The sequence below is a fragment of the Phyllopteryx taeniolatus genome, chromosome 14 (genome assembly GCF_024500385.1).
Source record: "Phyllopteryx taeniolatus isolate TA_2022b chromosome 14, UOR_Ptae_1.2, whole genome shotgun sequence".
NCBI classification, from domain to species: domain Eukaryota; kingdom Metazoa; phylum Chordata; class Actinopteri; order Syngnathiformes; family Syngnathidae; genus Phyllopteryx; species Phyllopteryx taeniolatus.
The window spans coordinates 19,750,390-19,774,410 of NC_084515.1; the positions used below are offsets into that span (position 1 = coordinate 19,750,390).

Consider the following 24,021-nt stretch of genomic DNA (forward strand, 5'->3'; position numbering starts at 1 on the left):
TCGACAACACAACACAGAGCAACTGGTTAGACACACACACACACGCACGCACAGCAACACGCGTCACGGTCTCGAATGACGTCGTGGCTAAACGTCACGTAACGTCGTCGTGACGACAAAAGTCTTTTGCGGCGACCACATTGCGTCGAGTAGCCTCACAACGACAACCACTGCCGCCGCGTCCTAAGCGCCTGCCAATCATAATGACAACACACGTGTGACGTCACACAACCGTCTAGGAGAACGAAAATGTTAGCAAAAAGCTGAAGCTACGTAGCTTCACGGACAAGTGCCTACTACGCGTGGCGGGGAAAAACGACTTTTATTTTACTGATACAGACGATAACATTTTAGTAAAGGTGACGTTTGAAGGCAAACTTTTAACGATGATGTGTTCGGACACAGGTGACTTCAGGCGACAGCATAGATTGTTGATGTACGAAGCTAGTTAGTCGACGCTAGCTTTAGCACGCTCGAAAACAATAGCAAGCGTCGAGTTCCAAGGTCACTTTAGGCAGCTCGTCGTGTCGTGTGCGGTGGGACGAAAGGCCGCAGGCGTAACCCACCGTAAAAGGTGCGCGCAGAGGCTCATGGTGACGGCTCGCCCGCGTTCAGGCTACGACGAGCTCACGGGCTAACTCCGCTAACGCCGCCGCCATATTGTTGCTTCCTGTCTGCTTGCGGGGTGGTGGAGGGAGGGGGTGGGGGGGGGGGGGGCAGCTTCGGCACTTTCCGGAAACATTCGGCTCAGCACGAAGGAACGACCAGACCAAAACAAAAAAACGAACACGGTTAAAAAAAACAATGCAATGTGTGACACAATGAAGTGACTCTCGTTTGATACTTTGATCGTTCCGCATCATTTACATCACTCACACGTCGACCTGTTCGTCTTATCTAAGACAGAAATGAGCCAGTTAACATGAACCATGAAGACTGACGAGTCAGGTGAGCTTAAGTTATTTATTAGAATACATTTGAAGTCCTATACATTTGTTTGGATTGAATTTTTAAACAGAACTGACACCTTTCAAGCTCGCTCTCTTGTTCACGCGAGCAACAAGTCTCTTTAAAGCAGTGACGTCACTTCCTCCAGCATCCTGCCGCAGACTCTGCGACCTCGCCTCTCTCGCCTCTATCTCTGCGTCGTCTGCTGCTACACGCGAGCCCCGAGCATCCCAGAACCGGGACCAGGGCGTCGAGTCGCCATGCCAGAAACGAGCAAAAGTCACGTGATCCTGCTGTCGTGCGGAAGCTTCAATCCCATCACCAAGGGACACATCCATATGTTCGGTGAGTTTTTGCGTGGGAATGGGTGAAAGCAAGTTGTGACGTCACGGTGGGTAAAAAAAAAAAAAGCCGCTCGGTTTTGGTTCGACGCGATCGTCGCTGTCCAGCAGTCAGGTGCTGAAACGAACCATCTGCAAGCGCTTTGCTCGCGTCTCGTTAGGCCGCCAAATGCGTCGTCATTGTTGTTGCTGTGAAGAATGCGCGGGCCTTCGCTACATCATCAACGTACACCCCCACCTTCCCCACGCCACTCCACGCACCCGCCATGTCACAAAATAACAAGAGCATCTTCATCGAACACGGAAGATGCTCTGCACGTTCATTTTTGCAACACAAGCAACCTTTCATTTTGGTCACAGTTGTATTGAAATGAACAGTCATCAATGTTTGTGTGAATGTTATTCCTATTTTGAATCGCCACACTTTCTGGGCATCTAACTACTTTCACATTTCTCAACCGATTCGCACTATTCTAACTTCACCGTACTCCCAAAATTCAGGAGAGCGGTGGCATTTCTCTCTTTCCAAAAATTCCCACTATTCCACATTTTGCACCCCAAAATCCCGATTCAATGAGACGTTCAACAACAACAAAATTCCAAATTCAAAATCTTTGGCACACTCCAATCACCCTGGGAACGATGTTCAACATAGAAAGAATGACCAAATGACTAAATTCTACATTTCTCCACATTAAAGTTCCTACATTCAGACATATTCTATCTACATTATTCTTTCCTCCTTCAACAATTGAAACCATTGCAACTCCAAAATATATGTTCCACATCCCCCAAATTCCACATATTTCACATTCAAGATATATTTAACGTAAGTCCTTCCTTCAACATTTGATTCATTTATTTCATAGCTTTCCACATCATTCCACAATTAACTCCACAACATTTCAATTCAGCTTCAGCTTTTCCACATTCACACGCAATTTCTCCAGAGATTTAATCAACTAGTTAGTAGTTGGAGTATTAGGATTAGTATTATTATTATTCATGTGCGCCTCATTTGAATGTTTATTTTGAACATGAAAACCAAAGAAAACAAAGCAAACAACAATGAATAGAACTATTTTCCATGTTCAAAAAGGAGTGGGACAGAAGTCCAGACTTGACAAATGCCAGCCCTACTCCATGTTCTCTTCATTTACATATCTATTCTGCATCCATGATACTACTACTAATGATAATAATGAACAGCATACAAATTCTAAATAATATAAGAGATGTACAGTGGGTATGGAAAATATACAAACCCCCTTCAATTTTTCACTCTTTGTTTGATTGCAGCCATTTGCTGAAATCATTTAAGTTATTTCATTTCCACATGAATGTACACACGGCACCCCATATTGACAGGAAAAAAAACTGAATTGTTGAAATGTTTGCAGATTCATTAGAAAAGAAAAACTGGAATATCACACAGACAGAAGTATTCAGGCCCTTTGCTCAGTATTTCGTAGAAGCCCCCTTTGAGCTAATACAGCCATGAGTCTTTGTGGGAATGATGCAACAAGTTTTTCACACCTGGATTTGGGGGTCATCTCCCATTCCTCCTCGCAGATCATGCTTCACTGTTGGGGACTGTATTGGACGGGTGACGAGCAGTGCCTGCTTTTCTCCACAAAATACCGCTTAGAATTAAGGCCAAAAAGTTCGATCTTGGTGTCATCGGACCAGAGAATCTTATTTTTTTTTTTTTAGCAAACTCCATGCGGGCTTTCATGCGTCTCGCACTGAGGAGAGGCTTCCGTCGAGCCACTCTGCCATCGAGCCCCGACTGGTGGAGGGCTGCAGTGATGGTTGACTTTCTAGAACTTTCTCCCACCTCCCGACTGCATCTCTGGAGCTCAGCCGCAGCTTGACCTCTCGCACCCAGGCTCTTCTCCCCCGATTGGTCAGTTTGTCCGGACGGCCAGCTCTAGGAAGGGTTCTGGTCGTCCCAAACGTCTTCCATTTAAGGAGGCCACTGTGCTCTTAGGAACCTGAAGTGCAGCAGAATGTTTTTGTAACCTCGGCCAGATCTGTGCCTTGCCGCAATTCTGTCTCTGAGCTCTTCAGGCAGTTCCTTTGACCTCATGATTCTCATTTGCTCTGACATGCTATGCTGCAAGGTCTTCTATAGACAGGGGTGTGGCTTTCCTAATCAAGTCCAATCAGTATCATCAATGAAGGTGTAGAACCATCTCAAGGATGATCAGAAGAAATGGACAGCACCCGAGTTCAATATGTGAGTGTCACAACAAAGGGTCTGAAGACTACTGGCTGTGTCATATTTCATTTCAACAATTAAGTTTTTTTTCTGTCAATGTGGGGTGCTGTGTGTACATTAATAAGGAAAAAAATGAACTTAAACGATTTTAACAAATAGCTGCAATATAATAAGAAAGTGTGAAATATTTAACTTTCCGTACCCACTGTGTATATCATCATTGTAAATTGACATAGCAAGGAACCAAACAATAACAAAAACACAACATAGTCAGACAAGTAATAATGAACATAAATAAATACAAATGTGGAACACAGCCTCACCCAAGTAAAACATCAATCATTCATTCATTCATTCATGTAATTAGCTGACAGTTTAAAAATGACAAAATGCCTGCTTGTTTTTAGCGACGCAATTATCATAGTGCCTCCTTATATAACATTTATTTTTTCGATGTCAAAGTCATACTATGCAAAAGATCATAACATGAAAGACTTACAAACACAAAAATAAGCTAATAGATGCACAATTTGCTCTTGTATACAACTTTGTGTGTGTGTGTGCAGAAAAGGCAAGGGAGTACCTGCACAAAACAGGACGTTTCATCGTGATTGGAGGGATCATTTCGCCGGTGCACAACTCTTATGGGAAACCTGTGAGTTCAACTCCCCTGCTTCTTATTATTATTATTATCAGCTCTGCGAGTGTTTGTGTGTTGAAGTTGGCACGATTACGCGCCACCCGTGGAAAAGATGTCGCATGTTCCGCCACGACGTCACCCTGTTTGTGTTTGTGCGTCCTCAGGGCCTGGTGTCCAGCAGGCACCGTCTGACCATGTGTCAGCTGGCCGTGCGGTCGTCCGACTGGATCAGGTGAGTCACGTGACGTCGCGGGGCCGGGAGCGCCGCCGTCGGTCCGGTCTAACGTGTGTCCTGTGGCTGCAGGGTGGACCCCTGGGAGTGTTACCAGGACACCTGGCAGACCACTTGCAGCATCCTGGAGCACCACCGAGACCTCATGAAGGTGATTTGAAATGGTGTAGCGGGGCCCCAAGCACGAGTAGTTTGGAAGACTTTGTTTCCCCCCTGCTCTCCACACTTCTACAGCCCCGTCAACACTTTGTCACGTAGCACAACACCTCCTTCTGAGCATCGTGAACAGTCGCTGGGCAGAAGATCGCTCTGACAGACACACGGCGTAAAGAGTATTGAAGTTACTTTGAAGAAGCGCTTGAGTGCATCGAGGAGTACTTAGGCGACTTTTCAATAGCTACAGGAATATTAAGATCACTTTTAGGGAGCATTTTGGTAGGTTTAAAAGGAGTTTGGAGGATCTAGATAAGATTTCAGTGTATTTAGTATTCATGGGATTGATGAGACTTTATCAGTTGATTTACTGAGTATTTATGTAACTTTTGGGGGGTTTTTCAGTAGATTTGGGAATATTTAGTGTTGGGGGCGGCAGCACGGCGCACGACTGTTTAGCACATCCGCCTCGCAGTTCTGAGGTTGCGGGTTCAAATCCGGCCTCGCTGTGTGGAGTTTGCATGTTCTCCCCGGGTTCTCCGTTTTCCTCCCACATCCCCAAAACATACGTGTTAGGTCCATTGAAGACTCTAAATTGCCCGTAGGTGTGAATGTGAGTGCAAATGGTTGTTTGTTTCTATGTGCCCTGTGATTGGCTGGCGACCACTTGAGGGTGTAGCCCGCCTCTCGCCCTGAGTCAGCTGGGGTTTTAAAAAAAAAATGTTCTTGGTCCTTATTGTTGTTTCTTGTTGTACTCGAGGTCATTTCCAAGTTGATTGCAAACCAAACACAAAACAACGAACGGGAGATGCAGGAAGCAGAGTTTATTTCATTCCGTCAGCCGTTATCCCAAATGGAGACGCTATCCATCCATCCATTTTCTTCCGCTTATCAGAGGTCGGGTCGCGGGGGCAGTAGCTTTAGCAGTAGAGAAGCCCAGACGTCCTTCTCCCCAGCCACCTCGTCCAGCTCTTCCAGGTCCAGAAAATTTGCAAATGCTTTCAAAACATTGGATTAGTCCGACCTTCGTATCTTGTATTGCAGACTTGTCCTATGGCTCTTTTGCCAACGATGAGCACGTAGCGTTGATGATGATCAGTCACTCAAGTTTGACAATAGAATCGTAATATGTTGTTGTTGTTTTTGTTCTAATGGACGCCGCTGTCCTCCTAGAGAGTGACGGGCTGCATTTTGTCAAACGTCAACACGCCGTTGTCGACGCCCGTCATTGGTCAGCCGCAGACCCAGGCTCCGCCCATTTATCAGAATCACAACAACTTAAATCACAAGCCCACTTCCGGTAAGTTTTGTGGACCAGGGTGAACCCGATGATGATGATGATGATGATGATGATGATGATGATGATGACGACACATTTGTGCGTTGCAGCAAAACTTTGGGGGAAGCTGAGTGAGAGTTTGGGCAAAGTTTGCTGCATGCGTCCTCACATGGACCGCTTCACCTTCATTGGTGAGTCACCACACACAATCCCAGCGAGTGTGCGTGCGTGCGTGCCACTGACTATCACGTTCCTTGCGTCAGATGAAAATGCCAACTTGGGGCCCACCATGACGTATGAGGAGATCGGTGAGTGGCGGTGTCGCCAACCATCCGTCCGGCGGGACCACTTCCTGTGTGCGTGTATCCAGTAAACGTGTCGTTTACTGAGAGTGTGCGTGTCTCTTTCCTTCCTCCCCTGACCCCGCCCACTTTGGTGTGTAGAGTTGCGCATCTTGCTCCTGTGTGGAAGTGACCTCCTGGAATCTTTCTGCATCCCTGGCCTGTGGAAGGACAGTGATGTAAGCGCCCCCGTCACCCAGGCCCCACCCTCTTCCCACCTCGCCCGTCATCTTCTTCTTGTCCTTCTTCTCGGCCGAGGGAGCGCTCCCCACACGCCGCCACCGCCAAACGCCTCAAAAACCCTTCCAAAAAAAAAAAAAACCACAACTCAAAAATGACTTCAACTTACTGAAAAACACACTTATTGTAGAAGCAACCGACAGGCAATTAAAAATCATACACCCTAACTCACAAATGCCTAAAATAGCATTTAAAAAAACGGATTTAATATCAACTTCAAACTGACTCATAAGCACTTGCAAAAAAAACAACTGACAAGCGATTGAAGCATGTCAAAACCCAGTGTTCCCCAACCTTCTTTGCACCGCCGACCGGTTAGGAGCCTGGATTTTCCTCAGACCGCCTGTGGAGGCGTGCGCGCATATCTATATACACACACACACAGATACACACACACACACGCACGCCCACGCTTGCCTCGCTTCTGCTTCTTCCTTTGCCGTTCGTGGTGCGTCCACTGTGGGTGCGATGCAGGAGTTGTTGTAGGCAGCCAGACCAGACTGCAGTTCCGTAGCTCCTCAATGAGAGTAGACTTTCAACTCCGTCAAAGTAGTTCTGCCTGTGTCGAGCAGCGGCCTACAACTGTATCTGTATCAGAGCGCACGATTTCGTTCTTTGAAAACAGAAACGTTCGAGCCGACCGGAAACGGAAGCGTTCTGTGCAGTCGCGGCGTGTCAATTGAGACGCGCAGCTGTTGGGGCGGAGAAGATCCGCTCAATTTTCAAAATCAAACACATTGACGCGTGAATTGCAATACAACAGAAATTATATCAATTGGTCATTCTTTCTCAAATGCCGATGGCCCGTTACCGGTCCGCGGACCGGTGGTTGGGGACCACTGTCATAAACGACTCTCACAAAAGGAAAAATTGGCTCGAGAGTGACTTAAAAGAAGGTAAGAAGAACCCAAAAATGACTATCAAGGACTTACGTTCAAAGCAATCGACAAGCAATTGAAACACACAAACAAATCACAAATGACTAAAAAAGACTCAAAAATGAGTTGAACAAACAAGTCGAAAAATTAGTTCAACGTGGCTCGAAGTCAATTAAGTGCGTTCGAGACCTTAAACAAGCACTTCAAATAAAAGCCACTCAAAACACAATAGAAACATGTCAGGAACTACTCAGAAATTTGTTTCGCCCTTATTCCCAAAAGCGTCTCGAAGGGCTTCACAGGCTCACAGTTGGCAAAGAAGGACAACATCGGCCAATCGAAACGCCCCCAAAAACTAAACAAAAACAACTTCCAATGTTTGAAACATGTCACAAACGACTCACAGGGGACCCAAAAAGACCAACACAAAATAACTCCAAAGCGGCTTCAAGAACTTGAAGATACGACTCCAAAAACTTCAAAGAACTCACCAGCACTTGTAAGGTGCTATAGAAATCCAAGTTATTATTATTAGTCAACTGACCAGCGAATTAAACACATCGCAAAAATCTTTTCTTACCTGATTTGTGTGCGTGTGCGCAGATGGAGGTGATCGTGGGCGACTTCGGCATGGTGGTGGTCCCTCGTGACGGCGCCGACACCGAGCGCATCATGAAGCAGTCGTCGGTGCTACGGAATCACAAGGTTCTTCTTCACCTTCTCCTTCGTCTTGTTCTTCCGGTTCCCCGCGTTGACTTTCTGCCGTTCCCGTCTGGCTCTCAGGACAACATCGTGGTGGTCGAGGACGACGGCAAACATCCGATGGCGCGGGTCAGCTCCACGAAGAGCAGGTAAGACCGTCGCCACGTAGATGGACAGACTGACTGACTTAGTGGCGTAATGTGGAATTTTCTAAAAAACATGGAATGAGCAGTTCAAAGGCCTTGAAAATCCTTCATAAATACAGCGGCTGAAATAAGTATTTAACACGTCACCGTTTTTCCTGACTAAATGTACTTCCAAAGGTGCCATTGACCTGATGATTTCACCAGATGTTGCGAAAACCCCAAGTAATCCATACATACATACAGAGAAAGTAGAACAAATAAGCTCAGAAATTAAGTATTGGACCCATGAAGAAAGGGAGGTGAAAAAGGCGGAAAGCCAAGACAACAACTAAATTCTACCAATAAACAGCAATCCCCACCCCCTTGTCAGTGCAAATGAGTATCAGCTGGTTCAGTCCGAATTGATGGCCTCCAAAAAGGTGTCATTGGCAAGGTGTGAGTCAAGACACATCTCGTGATGGGGAAGAGCAGAGAGCTGTCTCGAGACCATCGCAAAGTAATTGTTGCAAAACATAACGATGGCATTGGTTACAGGCGCATATCGAAGCTTCTGAACGTTCCAGCGAGCACGGTTGGGGCCATCATACGGAAGTGGACAGCCAATCATACCGCTGGAAATTTGCCTCGATCAGCTGCGCCTCGCAAGATTTCTGACAGAGGAGTGCAAAGAATAATCAGAAGAGCCAAGGACCACCTGTGGAGAGCTTCAAAAAGACCTGGAATTAGCAGGTACTGTTGTCACAAGGAAAACAGGGACTAATGCACTCCGCCGCCGTGGCCTGTATGCACGCTCACCACGCAAGACCCAACATTTGGACAAGCCAGTTAAATACTGGGAGAATATAGTCTGGTCGGATAAGAGCAAAATGGAACTGTTTGGATGACATAATGCACACCACGTTTGGAGGAGAAATGGCACTGCACATCACCCTAAAAACACCATAACGACAGTGAAGTTTGGAGGTGGGAACATGATGGTGTGGGGCTGCTTTTCAGCAAATGGTACTGGTGAACTTCACATTATTGAAGGCAGGATGAATGGGCAAGTATACTGAGACATTCTTGACAAACATCTGCTGCCATCTACGAGGAGGATGAAAATGAAACGAGGGTGGACATTTCATCATGGTAATGATCCAAAACATAGTGCCAAGGAAACGCTCAATTGTTTTCAAAGAAAAAAATCAAGCTGCTAGAATGGCCCAGCCAATCACCTGACTTGAATCCAATGGAAAATCTGTGGAAAGAACTGCAACTCAAAGTCAAGATTTGAAGACTGCTTGTGTGGAGGAATGGGCCAAAATCACACCAGATGAATGCATGTGACTAGTTTCTCCATACAGGAGGCATCTTGAAGCTGTTATTACAAACAAAGACTTTTGTACAAAGTATTAAATACATACCAGTTGGCATGTTCAATACTTTTCCCCTGTGTCATTTCACATTATTACAGTCAACTTCATTTCTGAGCTTATTTGGTCTGTTTGTATGAATTACTTGGCTTGTTCCCAACAACTGGTGAAGGTTTCATGTCAATAGCAACTTGGGAAATATGTTTCATGAGAAAAATGTTCTTGACGTGTTTACGTGTTCTGGATGTGTTGTTGTCATTTTGTGGACGTGTTCTTGACATGTTGACGTGTTGTTGATGTGTTCTTGTCGTGTTGTTGACGTGTTCTGGATGTGTTGTTGTCATTTTCTCGACATGATGTTGACGTGTGTTCTGGACGTGTTGAAATATTGTTGTGTTGTTGACATGTTCTGGATGTGTTGTAATTTTCTTGGCGTGTTGTTGACATGTTGACCCGTTGTGGACGTGTTGTTGACGTTTTTTGGACGTGTTGTTGTCGTGTTCTTGATATTTTGTTAACATGTTGTTGACATGTTGTCGTGTTGTGGTCGTGTTCTGGACGTATTATGTTCTTGACGTTTTGTTGACATGTTGACGTGTTGTTATGTTCTTGACGTGTCGTTGTCATGTTCTTGATGTGTCGTTGACGTGTTGTGGTTGTGTTCTTGATGTTTTGTTGCCATGCTCTTGATGTGTTGAAAATATGTTGTCGTCGTCTTGTGGACGTTTTGATGTTGTGTTGTTGATGTGTTCTGGACTTGTTGTGTTTTTGGCATGTTGACGTGTTGTTTTCGTGTTGTGCACGTGTTCTGGACATGTTGTGTTGTTAACATGTTCTTGATATTTTGTTAACATGTTGCCGTGTTGTGGTCGTGTTCTGGAGGTATCATGTTGTTGACGTGGTGTTTTCGTGTTGTTGACGTGTTGTGCTTGTGTGCAGGCTGGCGCTGCAGCACGGCGACGGCCACGTTGTGGACTACCTGTGCCAGCCCGTCATCGACTACATCCTCAACACGCAACTGTACATCAATGCCTCGGGATAGACGCGCTACGCTAACATGGTCTCCTGCTCCAACATCAGCACGCAACTACAGTGAACCCCTGTAGCGCGCCGCCTCCACGTTACGCCCATACCATATCAAAAACCTTTCTTTGTCATTTTACCCCTCCCCTAATCTATAAACCCATTTTCATTGATTCCTACTTCACGTTTTAAGTATATCTTAGCGCCTGTTCTCACTTTCTCACTGTCAAGAAACATTTCGACTATCGTAGACAGTTCTCCAAATTAGAGGCAGACTGTGCTTGCTTCAAGCTGTTTATTTTTCACTGCAGTTGAAGTTGACTGTAAAAAGTGACGCATAATACAAAAGACAATGAAACATTTCATATTTTGAACAGCAAAATGTTCAACCAAACCGTATCATTCAGTCTAACCAAAGGCCACTACCTTAATGCTAACATAATGTGAAACAGTCATAATGGGCTAATGGAAAATAGCATGTGTGTTATGGTAGTTGTCAACATTCAAACATGCTGCTTCATATCTGTGTAGATTGCCAGACATCCAGGTCATTGTAATCGGCGACGGGTGAATCGAGGCAACTGGAATCTTTCAGCTTTAATCCAAAAGGGTTACTCAATTCGAAGTTGTAGGTGTTTAGTCTCATGTAAACAGAGTAACAATGCAACAAAATGAGCATACAACAATAGTCACAGCCAGGCGGGTAGATTTTTTCTCTACACAGTGAAAACGATTCCTTCTCTGCCGCTTCTTCTTGCTCTTAATCGCGTTTCTTCCCTTCCAGCCGAGCTCAGTGCTGCCTGCCATGTTGTGGCCCAATGTGGTACTTCATTGAAGATGTGCAATTTTAGTTTGGGAATTAGGCCTGTCGACTGTAATAATTACTTTAAAAAAATCTGCAATATACCGGGGTTGTGAAGGATAGAGCGGGGGTTCACTGTAACAGCTACACTTATGTGCTTGTGTGTGTGTGTGTGTGTGTGTGTGTGTGTGTGTGTCGGGGTGGGGGCTGGGGGTTCCTTTTGCTTCACTTCCTGTTTTTCATCCAGTCAGTAAATGCATGAAACCTTAGCTGCTTCGGAGCTTTACCATCTTACAGGACGTTCTTCCCGTGTTTTCGTCCATTAGCACGTTAGCCTTGTAGCTAACGCAATGCTAGCTGCTAGCTTCAGCTTGTTCAGGTGATTGGTGGTAACAGCGCCCACCCACCCACCCCCCGCTGATTGTGGCGTCACTTCAAACTCATTCATTTATTTATCCTCACAGGACACTAACTGGAGAGTTCTTAGGCTTTGATCAAAAGCCTCCAACGATTAACAAAAGTTTGACTTTTTTTATACAGCATATTTCTTGCCATGGTGAAATTGGCTCATTTTAGGGGCAGATCTTTCTCTCATCCCGCCTCACATAGTGCTCGGCCAATGGCAAGCCCAGCATTTCGTGGCGCATGAACACATCACCAAATAGAACCTCCCCACGGCCGAACCATTTGTGTACTAACAATAAAAAGTCAATATGTCCCTTTTAACGGCACAGTGAACGAACGGTTAGCATATCTGTGTCACAGTTCTGAGGACCTGGGGACAACATGCAAAGGGTGGCTTTTCTCCGGGTACTCCAGTTGCCTCCCACATCCCAAAATCCTGCGTGCTAGGTTGAGTGAAGACACTAAATTGCCCGTAGGTGTGAACGTGAGGGCCAATGGTTGTTTGTTTCTATGTGCCCTGCGATTGGCTGGCGACCGGTTCAGGGTGTACCGCCTCTCGCCCGAAGTTAGCCAGGATAGGCTCCGGCACGCCCGCGACCCGCGTGAATGGATAATGAATGAATGTCAACTTAGAGTAATTTAGGAGCCCGAAATCTTTTTTGACAAGGATCCACTTTTGAGTGAATGGGAGACTTTTCAAAGTAAAAGCCTGAAAATGGCTGATTGTGAGTGGTGGTTTTCAGTGTGCAGCATGTTGACACTTTGCTTGTGCTTGTGGCATGAAATCAAATGTATTTGTACTGTACAACAAAGTCATTAAAATACAACACAAAACAAACTTCTTCAGCATTTTATTCAATTCCAGAACAGTCATATTGATTACATGTAATCGATGAGCTCACGTGTCAGCAGAAGAAGTCAAAAGGTGTCAGTATGTACAAATTGTTATATAAATAGAAAAATGTGAAACGTGTCACAGGAGACTTTTAGTAGCCTGTGTGTGTGTGTGTGTGTGTGCGCATCTATTTACTGTTGGGCAGAATCCTCGCATCTCCCAAAACATGTTTGAGTTACTGAACATTGTATCGTCAAATTTCTCAAACTATATTCAACTCTTAATAATAATGCTAAATAATGTGGTAAAATAACAGCACCAGACTCAGGACTGTCCAATAGTATCGAGTTCTGGACAAATATTGATTGAAATTGAAACCAAATTTGGACAGAGGCGGTTTCCGCCCGACAGCGTCGGTTTGTGTGCGGCTCCAGAAAGGGGAGGAGCCTCCACCTGAGACGGGTCACATGATGAGCGACGACGTGAAGTGAAAAGCGAGATCCAAAAGACAAAAGTTGCCTTCGAGCGAATGAATTGAATCTGGCCTGTTGTCTCGGGCATGGCGAAATTCATGAGCGGTGACGTGTCAGGCCTTCTCAATGGGGGGGCTGTTGAAGCACCCGCTGGGTATGGTCTTCAAGATGTCCTCCAGGTTGGCGATGTCTCCCAAGATGGCGTCGATGTCCCCATCTAAGACGGCCAGCAGGTGGCGCTGCGCCACTTCCCGCGCCGCCGCGTCCCTGAGGTGAGGCTCGAGACCTGTCTCCACATTGTGGTGGGCCGCCGCCACCGAGTCCTCCAGCTCCTTGAGGCGGTTCAGGTCGAACGTACCCGTTTGGTCTGCGGGACGACAACGAGGTCAGTGGTCGCAGCCCTTCTCAAACTGGGGTTACCCGCACCGCCGTTACTGACTGCAATAAATGATTAACGGTGGCCGTCCTGGACCGAATGGCGCCCTGTGCGATGCCCCTAGATTGGGCCCCGCCCCACCACCACCTACCGTCAGTGGTAGCGGGGGGGTTGAGTGCCGCTGAGCGGCTGCCCATTTCGCAAACTGATTAGTGATGTGGTAGAATTGAAAAAACTGCGTTCGCTGTGGGCTTCGTGGCCTCCAGAGCCAGAAAAGTTTCTGTGGGCTGCCCAGAAAATTGTGATCGTTGTTTTGGCCCCTTGAAACGATGCTTTTATTTGCATGACGAGGATGAATACGCAACTTTTCAATTCCTACGGCATTTTGGGGTAAAGCTTCATTTTGTTTCATTGGCATTATTCAATGATGAACGCATCCAAAGTGGTAAAAGTTTGAGAAGTGGGCGTGTCTTACTGATGTTGGCCATCCCTTCGGCAATGTCTTGCAGCATTCTTCCCACGGCGTCTCTGGCCTGTTTGGCGTTCCTCCGGGCGGTGGCGGCGGCATCTCCAGCCTGCGGGACAACGCGCGGGCGGCGTTATTTTGCCGTCGTCACCTCAGGACCGCTCGCGGTCGAACCTCTCACCTGCCCCGCATCCGCTTCCATTTTCCTGGCGTCGCTGAGCTCGCCGTCGAGGTCTGCGCCGACATCGCCCGCCAGTGTCCGCAGTGCCTTGACAGCGTCGTTCATTTTGGTGGCCTCGTTTCCGAGAGGCGGTATGGACCCGATTGCTCCCTGGTGAGTAAAAAACTGTTTTTTTTTCTTTTCAAATCAAGACAATGTCCATGACAGACCAAAGGTAAAGGTTCTTTGCTTTCACCTCTAAAATTGTATGTACCGTATGATACTGTATGCGTTCTTGGAATGTTAACTACAGAAAGAAGAAACCGAACTGAAGTCTTGCATCTTGGATTAGTGCCCTTAGCTACCTAATTTACTTTGTACTTATAAAAAGACAGTTGCATGCTTCACTGTACTGTATTTTGTCAAGATTTCGGAATGGATGTTGAAGTGAACCGAATCCTAAAGGCAGTCTATCGCACTTAGTTTCCCCACATCAAGAGACTAAATCTCATCAACGCTCGCATTTTTTGCTACGCTAGACTGGCGGTGACGCACCTCCAGACCGGGGATCAGGTTCTCCAGCCGGCTGATGGACGCCATGGCCGCGTCAGAATCTGCGGACACGGCGTCCACCAAGCCCCGCGTCTCAGCGTTGTTCTCGGCGGCTCGCTGAATGGTCGCGCGGACAACAGGAAGCCGGTCGACGGCGGCGTCCGCTTGCGCTTGGTTGGCGGCGATCTGCCGGTCGAAGCCTGAGGACGGAAAGGACGGCGAAGACGGTGAAGACGGACAGGACGGAGACGGCTTGTCGGCGTTCGCGTGACTGTCCGTTCACCTCTCAGAGTGCTGAGGGCGGCGTCCAGCTTGTCGGTGTTGCTGTTTATGCGCTGCAGCGCCCCCTTGGTGTCGGCGTGGGCGGCGTCCACTCGGCCTGTCAGCGCATCTGTGTCCTGTGAGGGTCATATGATGTCACACTCTGCTTTCCGTGGCTTTCCAGAATAAAAGAGCAAACCCTGGAAGAGGCCCGGTCGTCAATGACATGGCAAGATCAGCAGCCAGTCGGCGGGTGGGTGACGATAGGACAGAAAAGGACAAGACAAGTGTTGTCGCCGGGCAGCGCCACGCCCTGTGAGGAAGGGAGGCAACAAGTAGCAAATAGGACGGGATGGGACAGGACAGGATAGGACAGGGGTAGTGAGCCAGGTCGGGCGACACCCAACGAGGAAGGGACGCAACGAGGAGAAAAAGGGTAGGACCGGTTGATGGACAATGAAGCTGATGGAATTCACGAAAATAAAACAAGAGACCAGCAACCGATCAAATGTTGACAAGAATTCCCACAATGCTTTCCTACCTGGATGGCACTCCTGCCTCGCTCCAGCATGTCCTGGGCGGCAACCGTGTCCCGCTGTACGTCGTCCCGCAGTGCCGTGAAGCCCGCCACGCTCCCGTCTGCCGCCTTCTTCAGGAGGTCCAGCTTGGCGGCCATGGCGTCCGTGTCGCCCTGAGCACGTTGGGGAGTCAAAGGATGCTTTAGGATGCGGACGAGCCCGAATGTTCCATCCGGGCGCCGAATGTTACCGTCAGCGGTCTTTCCTAAATAATGATTTCCTAAATAAAATGGATACTTTTACTCCAACAAATTCCCCCTACCTTCGCTATAAAATCAAATCAGAAGCAATTGCTTGTTGACGTACTGCCTGATCCCCGGAACGTGAAGCAGAAGAACGATCCTGCCTGTAGTGACACGATACGAGTTGATGGTTTCCGGTTTCCTCCCACATCCCCAAAACATGCATGCTAGATAAATGGAAGACTCTAAATTGCCCATAGGTGTGAATGTGAGTGCGACTGGTTGTTTGTTTATATGTGCCCTGCGATTGGCTGGCGACCAGTTCAGGGTGTACCTCGCCTCTCGCCCGAAGATGGCTGGGATGGGCTCCGGCCCGCCCGCGACCCGCGTGAGGATAAAGCGGTACGGAAAATGAATGAATGAATATTATACGAGGTGTCTAACTTCTAGCAGTTATTTTTATGACGATAGTTATTGCTTTCAGGTACTTTATCCAAACTCTTCGTCGTTGTACCCTTTGCTCTCTCACGCCTCCGCCGGCCGCTGTTTTCCCTCTCCACCTCTACCCACCCGTCCAAGTCAGACAGACGCCCCACAGAGCCTGGGTTCTGTTTCGGGGTTCTTCCTTGGAGGGAGTTTTCCTTGCCTCCGTCGCAAAGCGCTTGCTCATGTGGGGTTCACTTGGTCTTCTTAGATACAGTATATAAAGTACGAGGAGTGTGCTCCTTGACCTGATCCATGTGTGAAGTTCCTTGAGATAACTTCTGTTGTGACTTAGCTGTACAGAAATGAAGTCGACTCCACTTGACTGACCGTCAGGGCGGGCGGGATGTCTCTGGCCATCCTGCTGATGTCTTCCAGCATGCCTTTGGCCTTGTTGCTCTCGTCCGTGGCCTCACCGCCCACGCGGATCGCCCGGTTCTCCAAACCCTTGACCCGCGCCGGCATCCCGTCATACCTGAGGAATACGCGCACGCCGTCGAAACGCCGCCATTGAGAGCGATACGCTGCTCCCTGCTGGACAACTGATGGACTGAAAGAGTAACTCACGCAGTTCGCACTCCTCCGATCAGATCTTTGACATTGTTCCCTTTGTTGAGAAGATTCCGGATCAGTGCCAGACTTTTCTCAGAGTCGCCCAGAGCCTCCTTGGCACTCCGCTCCACCGCCACCGCCTTCGTCTGATGTCTGACAGATCCAGACTTCAACATCCGAGCAGTTTTAACAAAATTGAGTTGATGAGTGTCTGGCGCACGCACTTATCAGCCAAGCTTGTCGCGGCCCGCGACAACGAGGAGAGAAGGTTTGAAGTCAGAGGAGCATCGCCTGCCGGAAACTCCTGACAGGAACGACAAAAATAAGAGCGGTTTAGAATCAATATCCTCATCCTTCATGTCAGAATTACTATACCATACTTGAATCCAGTCAACTGAGAGCAGAATTTAGACACCTGACAACTTAATCAAGTTACCTGACACCTGAATCAGTCACCTGACACTTTAATCCAGTCATATGAAACCCAAATCCATTCCCGTAACACTTGAATCTAGTCATCTAATACCTGAATCCAGTTACCAGACACCCGCAAAGTCATCAGCACCTGAATCCAGCCACCTGACGCCTAAAAGAAGTCACCTGACCATAATCCAGTCCCTTAACACTTCAATCGTGTCACTCGACACCTTGCGTATCGGACAAATGTGATAAAGTGGCGTAAGATCTTACAGCTGACCGGAGACCTGACTTGGCCTCGTCCAGTTTGCGTTTCATGTCCTCCACTAAATTCTGGAGCTGATCTCCTTTGGTCACGTAGGTCTGTTGCCGTCGTTTGATGTCACCGGTCGCGTCGGCCATGTTCTGGACGTCCTGTTCCTCGGACAGTCGAGCGCGGCCGATAGATGTCAGACTGTCCCGCAGCCGCTTCTCCAGGTCTGTAGGACACCACGGTCGGGACTATGATGACGAATGCCCTCACAAGAAATATGGACTTCTTGCTCGTCACACGCAACATTTGAAAGTGAGTGATGATGTGGCACCTGCTAGCTGCTGCGCATCGCCCTGCAGGTCATCCACCAGCGCTTCGGCCGCACTTATCACGGCCTCTATATTGGTGTTGTTGCCAGTATTGAGTCCGCCACCCATCTCAGAGTTCTGCGCCTGCAACTTCTGAAGTTTGAAAGACAACTCGTCCACCTGAAAGTTGCATAAAGGATGACGAAGATGGCTCAAAGATGGCTCGTAGGACGTGAACGATCTGAGGCGACCTTTTACCTTGACTTTGGCTGTGTTGAAACAGGCGGGACACTCTCGGGATGTCTGACACTTTGGACCGTCGAAGCCCAGTCTGCAGCGACAGCGACCGCCATCGTCACACTGCAGTGACTCGGATCCCCGAAGATTGCAGTCGCATGCTGCGCCAACAAAATGCAGGAAATTGTCTCATTAGTGCGCATATGTGACAACATGTCAGCAACATGTGAGCAACATGTGAGCAACACGTGAGCAACATGTGAGCAACGTGACCAACATGTGAGCAATGTGAACAACATGTCACCAACATGTCAGCAACATGGCAACAACATGACAACATGTGACCGACATGTGAGCAATGTGAACAACATGTCACCAACATGTCAGCAACATGGCAATAACATGTGAGCAACGTGACCGACATGTGAGCAATGTGAACATGTCACCAATATCTTACCAATGTCAACATGTCAGCAAAATGTCACCCACATGTCACCCACGTCACCAACATGTCAGCAACATGTCAACAACATGTCAGCAACATATCAGAAACATTTCTGCAACATGTGAGCAACATGTGAGCAATGTGAACAACGTGTGACCAACATGTCACCAATATCTTAGCATGTCAACATGTGAGCAACATGTCACCCACATGTCAGCAACATGTCAGCAACATGTCAGTAACATGTGAGCAACATGTGAGCAACGTGACAACACGTGACAACACCTGAGCAAGATGTCACCAATATCTTAGCAATGTCAACATGTGAGCAACACGTCACCCACTTCACCAACATGTCAGCAACATGTCAACACCATGGCAACAACATGTCAGCAACATATCAGAAACATGTCAGAAAACAAGTGACCAAAATGTCATCAATATCTCAGCAATGTCAACATGTCAGCAACATCTCACCAACGTGTCAGCTTGGTTAAATGAACTTACGTCTGCAGGCTTGGTCCAGGCTGCGGTGATAAAAGTTTGCCAAACATACATCACAGCTGCGACCCATCGTGTTGTTGACACACTTCAGACATTCGCCGCTGGTTCGATCGCAGCTTCCCGCCACTCTGACGTCAATGTGGCCGTTACACTGGCAGGGTCGGCACGGCCGCCACCCTCCGGCGCCCCCGCCGGGCGAGCCGTAAAAACCCTCCAGACACTCGTCGCAGCGTAGGCCTGAGCACACGCAACCAGACAAACATTAAATCACATCGGTCTGCTGACCCCCAATGGCTGGAGGAGTGGTCGCATCCCATAATATCCCCATCGTGACCCGTTATGTTCCCCGTTGCCCCATTGTGTCCCATAATGCCCCTATTGTCACGTTATGTCCCATTACGTCTAATCTCTGCTGGACCCACCCGTGGTTCCAGGTGGACAGATGTGACACTGCGGTCGTGCCGACCCAGGAACCAGCGAGCACGGCACTCCCCTGGGACAGGGACACGTCACGCAGGTTCGGGTCCACGAGTCCCAGTAAAACCCGTCCGAGCAGGTTTGCGTCTCATCCGCGGGGTAGCAGTCGCCCGTTTGCGGGTCGCAGTCGCCCCCCTTGCAGCTGCAGGGCTCGCAAGGGCTGAACGCTCCGTCCGCCGCCCTCCGCCGTCTGAAACCCGCTGAGCATTGTTGACAGAAGTCGCCCTCGTATCCCGGCGGACAGACGCAGGTCCGCACCCAGTGGGCCGGGGCGCCATCCCCTCGCCTCGCCGACACCATTTTGACGTTGTCCAGGTAACCGCGTCCTAGAGACAAACAACAGTTGTCGGTTACCGTCCAATCTAGGGTCTGAAGGTAGGAGGAGCTCACCTCTGTCTCCAAAGGTGGCTCGTATCTGGATGGCGCTCAGGTTCTGGAGGAGTGTCTGGAACTGGAATGGGGTGAGCTGAGGGCGCCACCTGCTGCCTGGCTGCTCGTCCAGTCTGATGTCACACAAGAGAAACCATGACACAACAACATCACGCAATCACTTGACGTCCTGTTCCTCAGCATTACGTTTAGCTTCTGACTGGGAGGAGTCAGGAAGTCGGACCAGTGCTTAAAGGGGACGGCTTATGGAAAATACATTTAGTTTTTCAAATAGTTGTGTGTCTGCCCACTCATAAAGTCAAGCTTTTTTTTACTATTTCTCAAAAAATACATTGTCTGTGAGCGAGCCCTTCTGCCCTTCCGCCCTACTGTGACATAACAGTGGGGATGGTTGAAATAGTCCCCTCCCCCCGCCAACGACTCGGTAGTTACGTTCGCACGTGAAAAAAGTAGTGTAAATGCGTGTTTGTCTCTGTGCCCTGCGATTGGCTGGCAACCAGTCCAGCGTGCTCGCCGTTAAGAGGAAGAAGATGAAGGATGGATGGATGCTGATGAGATGCTACATCCTCAGGTGGCGGTGCAATTGAATCTCTGTGGGTTTTCAGTGACAACAGCGTCAGCCTTTTGCAAAGGACAAACGTGTGTGTGTGTGTGTGTGTGTGTGCGCCTGGGGACGTGTCCATGCACCACAAAAATGCTTTCTTTGTCTTGTCTTTGTTCCTCACTTGCTTCCCCACAGTCTGGGCTCCAAGTCCACTCGTTGAAGAAAGTGTGAGGCCAAACCAGATCCAGCCCACTGGTTGTCAGTCTAACAAAACCCGGGCTCGGCGGTATGAGGGTCACTGCATGAGACAGACCCACCCCTAAAATGAGCTACGTTCACCATGGGGCAAGAAATGCGCTGTAAAAATATCGCTATCGTTCTTGATCCTTTGGCCACTTTGAGCAAACTATGCCACAGACGTGTTATTGAAACACTCGGGAATTCTGGGAAATTGTCAGGAGACAAATGCATAATATGTCTCCTTGAAAAGCCGCTGAAGTCGGGGAGTGCCGCGAGTCATGAGCTAACCACGTGAGCGCCGCGGATTCCTGGTTTGTTTCTACTTGCTGGAGCGCCAGGAATGTTCTCGCTTCTCCCCGAACAGGCTTCCTGGGGCAGCGAGAACCTGACCGAGCGAGCGGAGTTCTGACCTGAAGGTGTAGTTGATCTTCTGCCCGCAGGGAACGACAGAGCGCAGGTTGCCCAGCGAAGCCGAGACCCGTTGACCGGAACCTTCCAGAATGACGTCGTTGATAGACGGGTGTCGAATGCCGCGGTCCAGACGCAGCGAGAAGGACAAGTTCTGACCGTAACTCAGCAACTTGTTGCCCAGGTAAGAAGCTGCGGGACAGACAAACTTAATGCAGGGCAGGAAGTGCAAGGGATTAAGGTCGGGGTTAGGCCCGAAGCGGTTAGGGTTAGGACCGAGGGGGGGGTCGTGGTCTCTCCGCACCTGGCGCGTACAGGTAAACCGGCAGACCGCTTCTGGAGATCACCTCCATGTCCTCGTACTTGGGGGACCAGCGGGAGTGGACGTCCGCCGGGGTGAGGCCGTGAGAGGTGGCCGCCTTCCAACCGTCGGGACCTGCGGATGAGAAACGTCAGTCGCCTTCCGACGGCCGAAGGGAAGAAGAGCGGCAGCTACCGTGCTCGAAGGTGCTGCGGATGTTGTGGACGCTGTACGCCGACTGGGCGGAACATTGGCTGCTGTGACCGTAACAGAAACATAACGCGCTGCCGGAATCCTCTCTGGGACTGCGCCTGCAAAGAACAAGAACAGGAACAAGAACAAGAACACGGGCAGCAACAGGAACAAGTACAAGAGCAAGAAACGGAAAAAGAAGAAGAGAGGTTGTGGTGGATTACTGGAGTTGTAGTTTTTTGGTTGCGGTTGATGTCGTGTTTTGGTGTTAACCTTGGTGAGCATCCGTGGGGGCCGATTGCTCCTTGGGGGCAGAGGTCACACTTTGTTCCTGTGACTCCCTCTCTGCAGGCACAGCGCCCCCTGCTGTCACACCTGCTGCTGACAGAACCTGGAGGAACACCACGAATCATTCAATCACGGCATACTTCCTCAACATGTCCACTGAAAATCCTTCCCTGGTCATTAGGGACTATCCGAGTCATTGTTTTAGCCTTAGAGTTAGCGTATAATGTTGTCCGCTGCGTCAGAATTCCTTTGTAGTGATTTAGGGAGTGGGGAATGATGAACGAATGATTCATCATTCATCATTCCCCACTCCCTAATCACTATTTAGCCATTTTCATATCCATCCATCCATTTTCCGTACCGCTTGATCCTCGCGTGGGTCGCCTATCCCGGCCATCTTCGGGCGAGAGGCGGGCTACACCCCGAGCCGGTCGCCAGCCAATCGCAGGGCACATCCAAACAAACGACCAGTCGCGCACACATTCACACCTACGGGCAATTTAGAGTCTTCCATTGAACGAGCGCGCATGTTTTGGGGGATGTGGGAGGAAACCGGAGCGGGCACGGGGAGAACACGCAAACTGCACACAGGCGGGGCCGGGATTTGAACCCCGGTCCCCGGAACTGTGAGGCAGATGTGCTAACCGGTCGTCCGCCGTGCCCACTTCCGTATCGTGGACTACATAGCCACATGAAAAATAGAAACGCCTCAAAAACACCGAATAATGACATCATGCCAACATAGCGACAGCAACTCGCTCTCCGGGTGTTGATGATGTGTTCGGGTGAGTGGAGGTTTTGGGGACCCTCACCTGCGGGGTGGCAGCCACACGGCACGCAGCTGAGCGTCGCCCCTCCTTGGCGGAATCCGTCTTTGCAGCGTTCGCAGCGCCGACCTCGGCTGTTGCCCGAGCAATCCACGCAACGGAGACCCAGCGCGTCGCGCACGCACCCGCCCGAGCGACCGTTGCACTCGCACCGCAACTCTGCTGAAAGCCACAAAACACACGCACGGGCGCTCAATCGTATCCATCGACGTTCCTAACAATGACGAGACTCCAAGAAGAACGCGCGTAGATCCGCGACTTTGTTCTACTTTCTTCCGCTTTTTCCACCGCGGCTCTTTCAATCCCTACTTTTGGACTTTCTCTGGCACTTCTTCACCCTCGACTCGTTCTACCGCTGCTCTTTTTCCGATTCACACTCTTCTGTTTCAAAATCGACCCTCTCATCTGCTCTTCCTTTCCAATGTCTACTTTTACCGCTTTCACCTCACCCGACTGACTGACGAACTGGGAAGGCTCCAGTGACTGAGAGGAGAATGAAAACACCGGGAGTTTCTCCTCGAAGTCTCCAGCGTTCCCTCGGTGGCGAGTTCAAAGTGCACGCGCGAGTGAGGTCAAGGCCGAGCGCGCCTACGTGACGCGACAACAGAGACGCCGCGTTCGAGAGAGCGAGCTCAGTGAGTTGAAATGTCAAAGGTAAAGTTGTAATCCGGCCAAACGTGAAAATCATCAAGCTGTGTTGTCATGGTAACAGGACGCCAAAACAGACTTACTGTCGGTCGCCGTGACGACGCCAAGCGTAAAGAAAAGCGCGGCGAGTGAAATCTTCATGTTGACTGCTTCACACTGCACCTTCGAATCCTCCTGAAACTCACACACGCTCTGCTTTTAAAACAGGTGTGTGTGTGTGTGTGTGTGTGTGTGTGTGTGTGCGCGCGTGTGTCTGCGGCACGTCGGGACACGCCGACCATACTGACACACACACTCGTGCGCTGGCATGAGTGTGTGCTGGGCGTTGTTCTGGATTTTTACAGCACACTCAACTCACGATTGTTCACAAGCAGACGTGACAAACAAACACGATGAACTCGATGATCGGTTGGGATTGGGAACATCTGGCACAGTCCCCTGTCAGAAGGAATTCCAAGTCCCGCCTCCGGCAGAACTTCAACCACGGGGACATTGAGTCTGAGCGCCGTGTGTTCCGCGCCTCCGTGGTTGATGTCGGGCGCCTGTCGAGGCGGCGATCCCCGAACCCGTCGGTGGATAAGCTGAAGAAGGAGTCCTACGGGGCCTCTTTGGCCCGTGGGACTCCGGCAGGCCAAGCGGAATGCCGCTTTGGTGGTCACTGTGGCAAAAACCCAGATGTAGGAGGAGAACAACTTCCAGACGGCTTCGAGGAAATTCTGGTCCACCGGCCAACGTTTCGTGAGGGGGAAGCGGCGCTTCGTGGAGACGGGGCGCTGATGACCTCGCCTCGGAACGTTGGGGGTCACTAGGGAGAATACTTTCGAGACCTCCTCAAGCCCACCGACACGCCTAGCTAGAAGGAAGCAGAGTCTGGGCACAAGTCGCCGACGTGGTTAAAAAGCACCTCGATAGCAGAGCCCC

At 49.3% G+C, this 24,021-nt stretch overlaps 3 protein-coding genes across 11 annotated transcripts in view; 1 reads left to right on the top strand and 2 right to left on the bottom strand.

The window, feature by feature from the left end:
- smg7 (SMG7 nonsense mediated mRNA decay factor) overlaps positions 1-699 on the bottom strand; it is a 28,185-nt gene extending 27,486 nt beyond the window's left edge. For all 5 annotated transcript variants that reach the window (XM_061797367.1, XM_061797369.1, XM_061797368.1 and 2 more), the window contains exon 1: positions 567-699. In XM_061797367.1, coding sequence (XP_061653351.1) covers positions 567-592 — 26 coding nt within the window. In that variant the 5' untranslated portion in view covers positions 593-699. The remainder of the gene's footprint in view (positions 1-566) is intronic.
- Positions 3-12,541, top strand: nmnat2 (nicotinamide nucleotide adenylyltransferase 2). 3 transcript variants are annotated; one of them, XM_061797399.1, is made up of 13 exons: positions 3-359; positions 907-948; positions 1,097-1,293; positions 4,077-4,165; positions 4,315-4,382; positions 4,455-4,533; positions 5,709-5,835; positions 5,925-6,005; positions 6,078-6,122; positions 6,258-6,334; positions 7,877-7,978; positions 8,057-8,124; positions 10,413-12,541. In XM_061797399.1, the coding sequence occupies exons 3-13, from the start codon at positions 1,209-1,211 to the stop codon at positions 10,513-10,515; spliced, it is 924 nt and encodes a 307-aa protein (XP_061653383.1). In that variant the 5' UTR covers positions 3-359; positions 907-948; positions 1,097-1,208; the 3' UTR covers positions 10,516-12,541. The 3 variants fall into 3 exon arrangements, with proteins under 3 accessions (XP_061653383.1, XP_061653381.1, XP_061653382.1); XM_061797397.1 differs by lacking the exon at positions 3-359 and having other exon boundaries at positions 723-948; positions 1,036-1,293; XM_061797398.1 differs by lacking the exon at positions 3-359 and having other exon boundaries at positions 723-948.
- lamc2 (laminin, gamma 2) lies at positions 12,538-23,332 on the bottom strand. 3 transcript variants are annotated; one of them, XM_061797371.1, is made up of 21 exons: positions 23,184-23,332; positions 22,438-22,614; positions 21,611-21,728; positions 21,341-21,456; positions 21,149-21,280; positions 20,847-21,036; positions 19,653-19,765; positions 19,208-19,588; positions 18,789-19,022; positions 17,858-17,997; positions 17,623-17,779; positions 17,312-17,517; positions 16,846-16,925; positions 16,637-16,774; positions 16,400-16,544; positions 15,368-15,517; positions 14,849-14,963; positions 14,569-14,765; positions 14,035-14,184; positions 13,863-13,962; positions 12,538-13,378 (listed from the first exon to the last, which is right to left on the bottom strand). In XM_061797371.1, exons 1-21 carry the CDS (start codon positions 23,239-23,241, stop codon positions 13,125-13,127), a joined length of 3,351 nt encoding a protein of 1,116 aa, XP_061653355.1. In that variant the 5' UTR covers positions 23,242-23,332; the 3' UTR covers positions 12,538-13,124. The 3 variants fall into 3 exon arrangements, with proteins under 3 accessions (XP_061653355.1, XP_061653356.1, XP_061653358.1); XM_061797372.1 differs by having other exon boundaries at positions 22,438-22,611; positions 23,184-23,300; XM_061797374.1 differs by lacking the exon at positions 22,438-22,614 and having other exon boundaries at positions 23,184-23,293.
- Positions 23,333-24,021: the final 689 nt, after the last annotated feature.

Coding starts and splice junctions, on each gene's coding strand:
- nmnat2 (XM_061797399.1), top strand. CDS start 1,209: ATGCCAGAAACGAGCAAAAGTCACGTGATCCTGCTGTCGTGCGGAAGC. Junction 4,534..5,708: donor ACCACCGAGACCTCATGAAG/GTGATTTGAAAT, acceptor CTGTCCTCCTAG/AGAGTGACGGGCTGCATTTT. Junction 6,006..6,077: donor GGACCGCTTCACCTTCATTG/GTGAGTCACCAC, acceptor TCCTTGCGTCAG/ATGAAAATGCCAACTTGGGG.
- lamc2 (XM_061797371.1), bottom strand. CDS start 23,241: ATGAAGATTTCACTCGCCGCGCTTTTCTTTACGCTTGGCGTCGTCACG. Junction 19,023..19,207: donor CTGTCCACCTGGAACCACGG/GTGGGTCCAGCA, acceptor GCGTGTGCTCAG/GCCTACGCTGCGACGAGTGT. Junction 15,518..16,399: donor ACATCCCGCCCGCCCTGACG/GTCAGTCAAGTG, acceptor CAACGTGCTCAG/GGCGACACGGACGCCATGGC.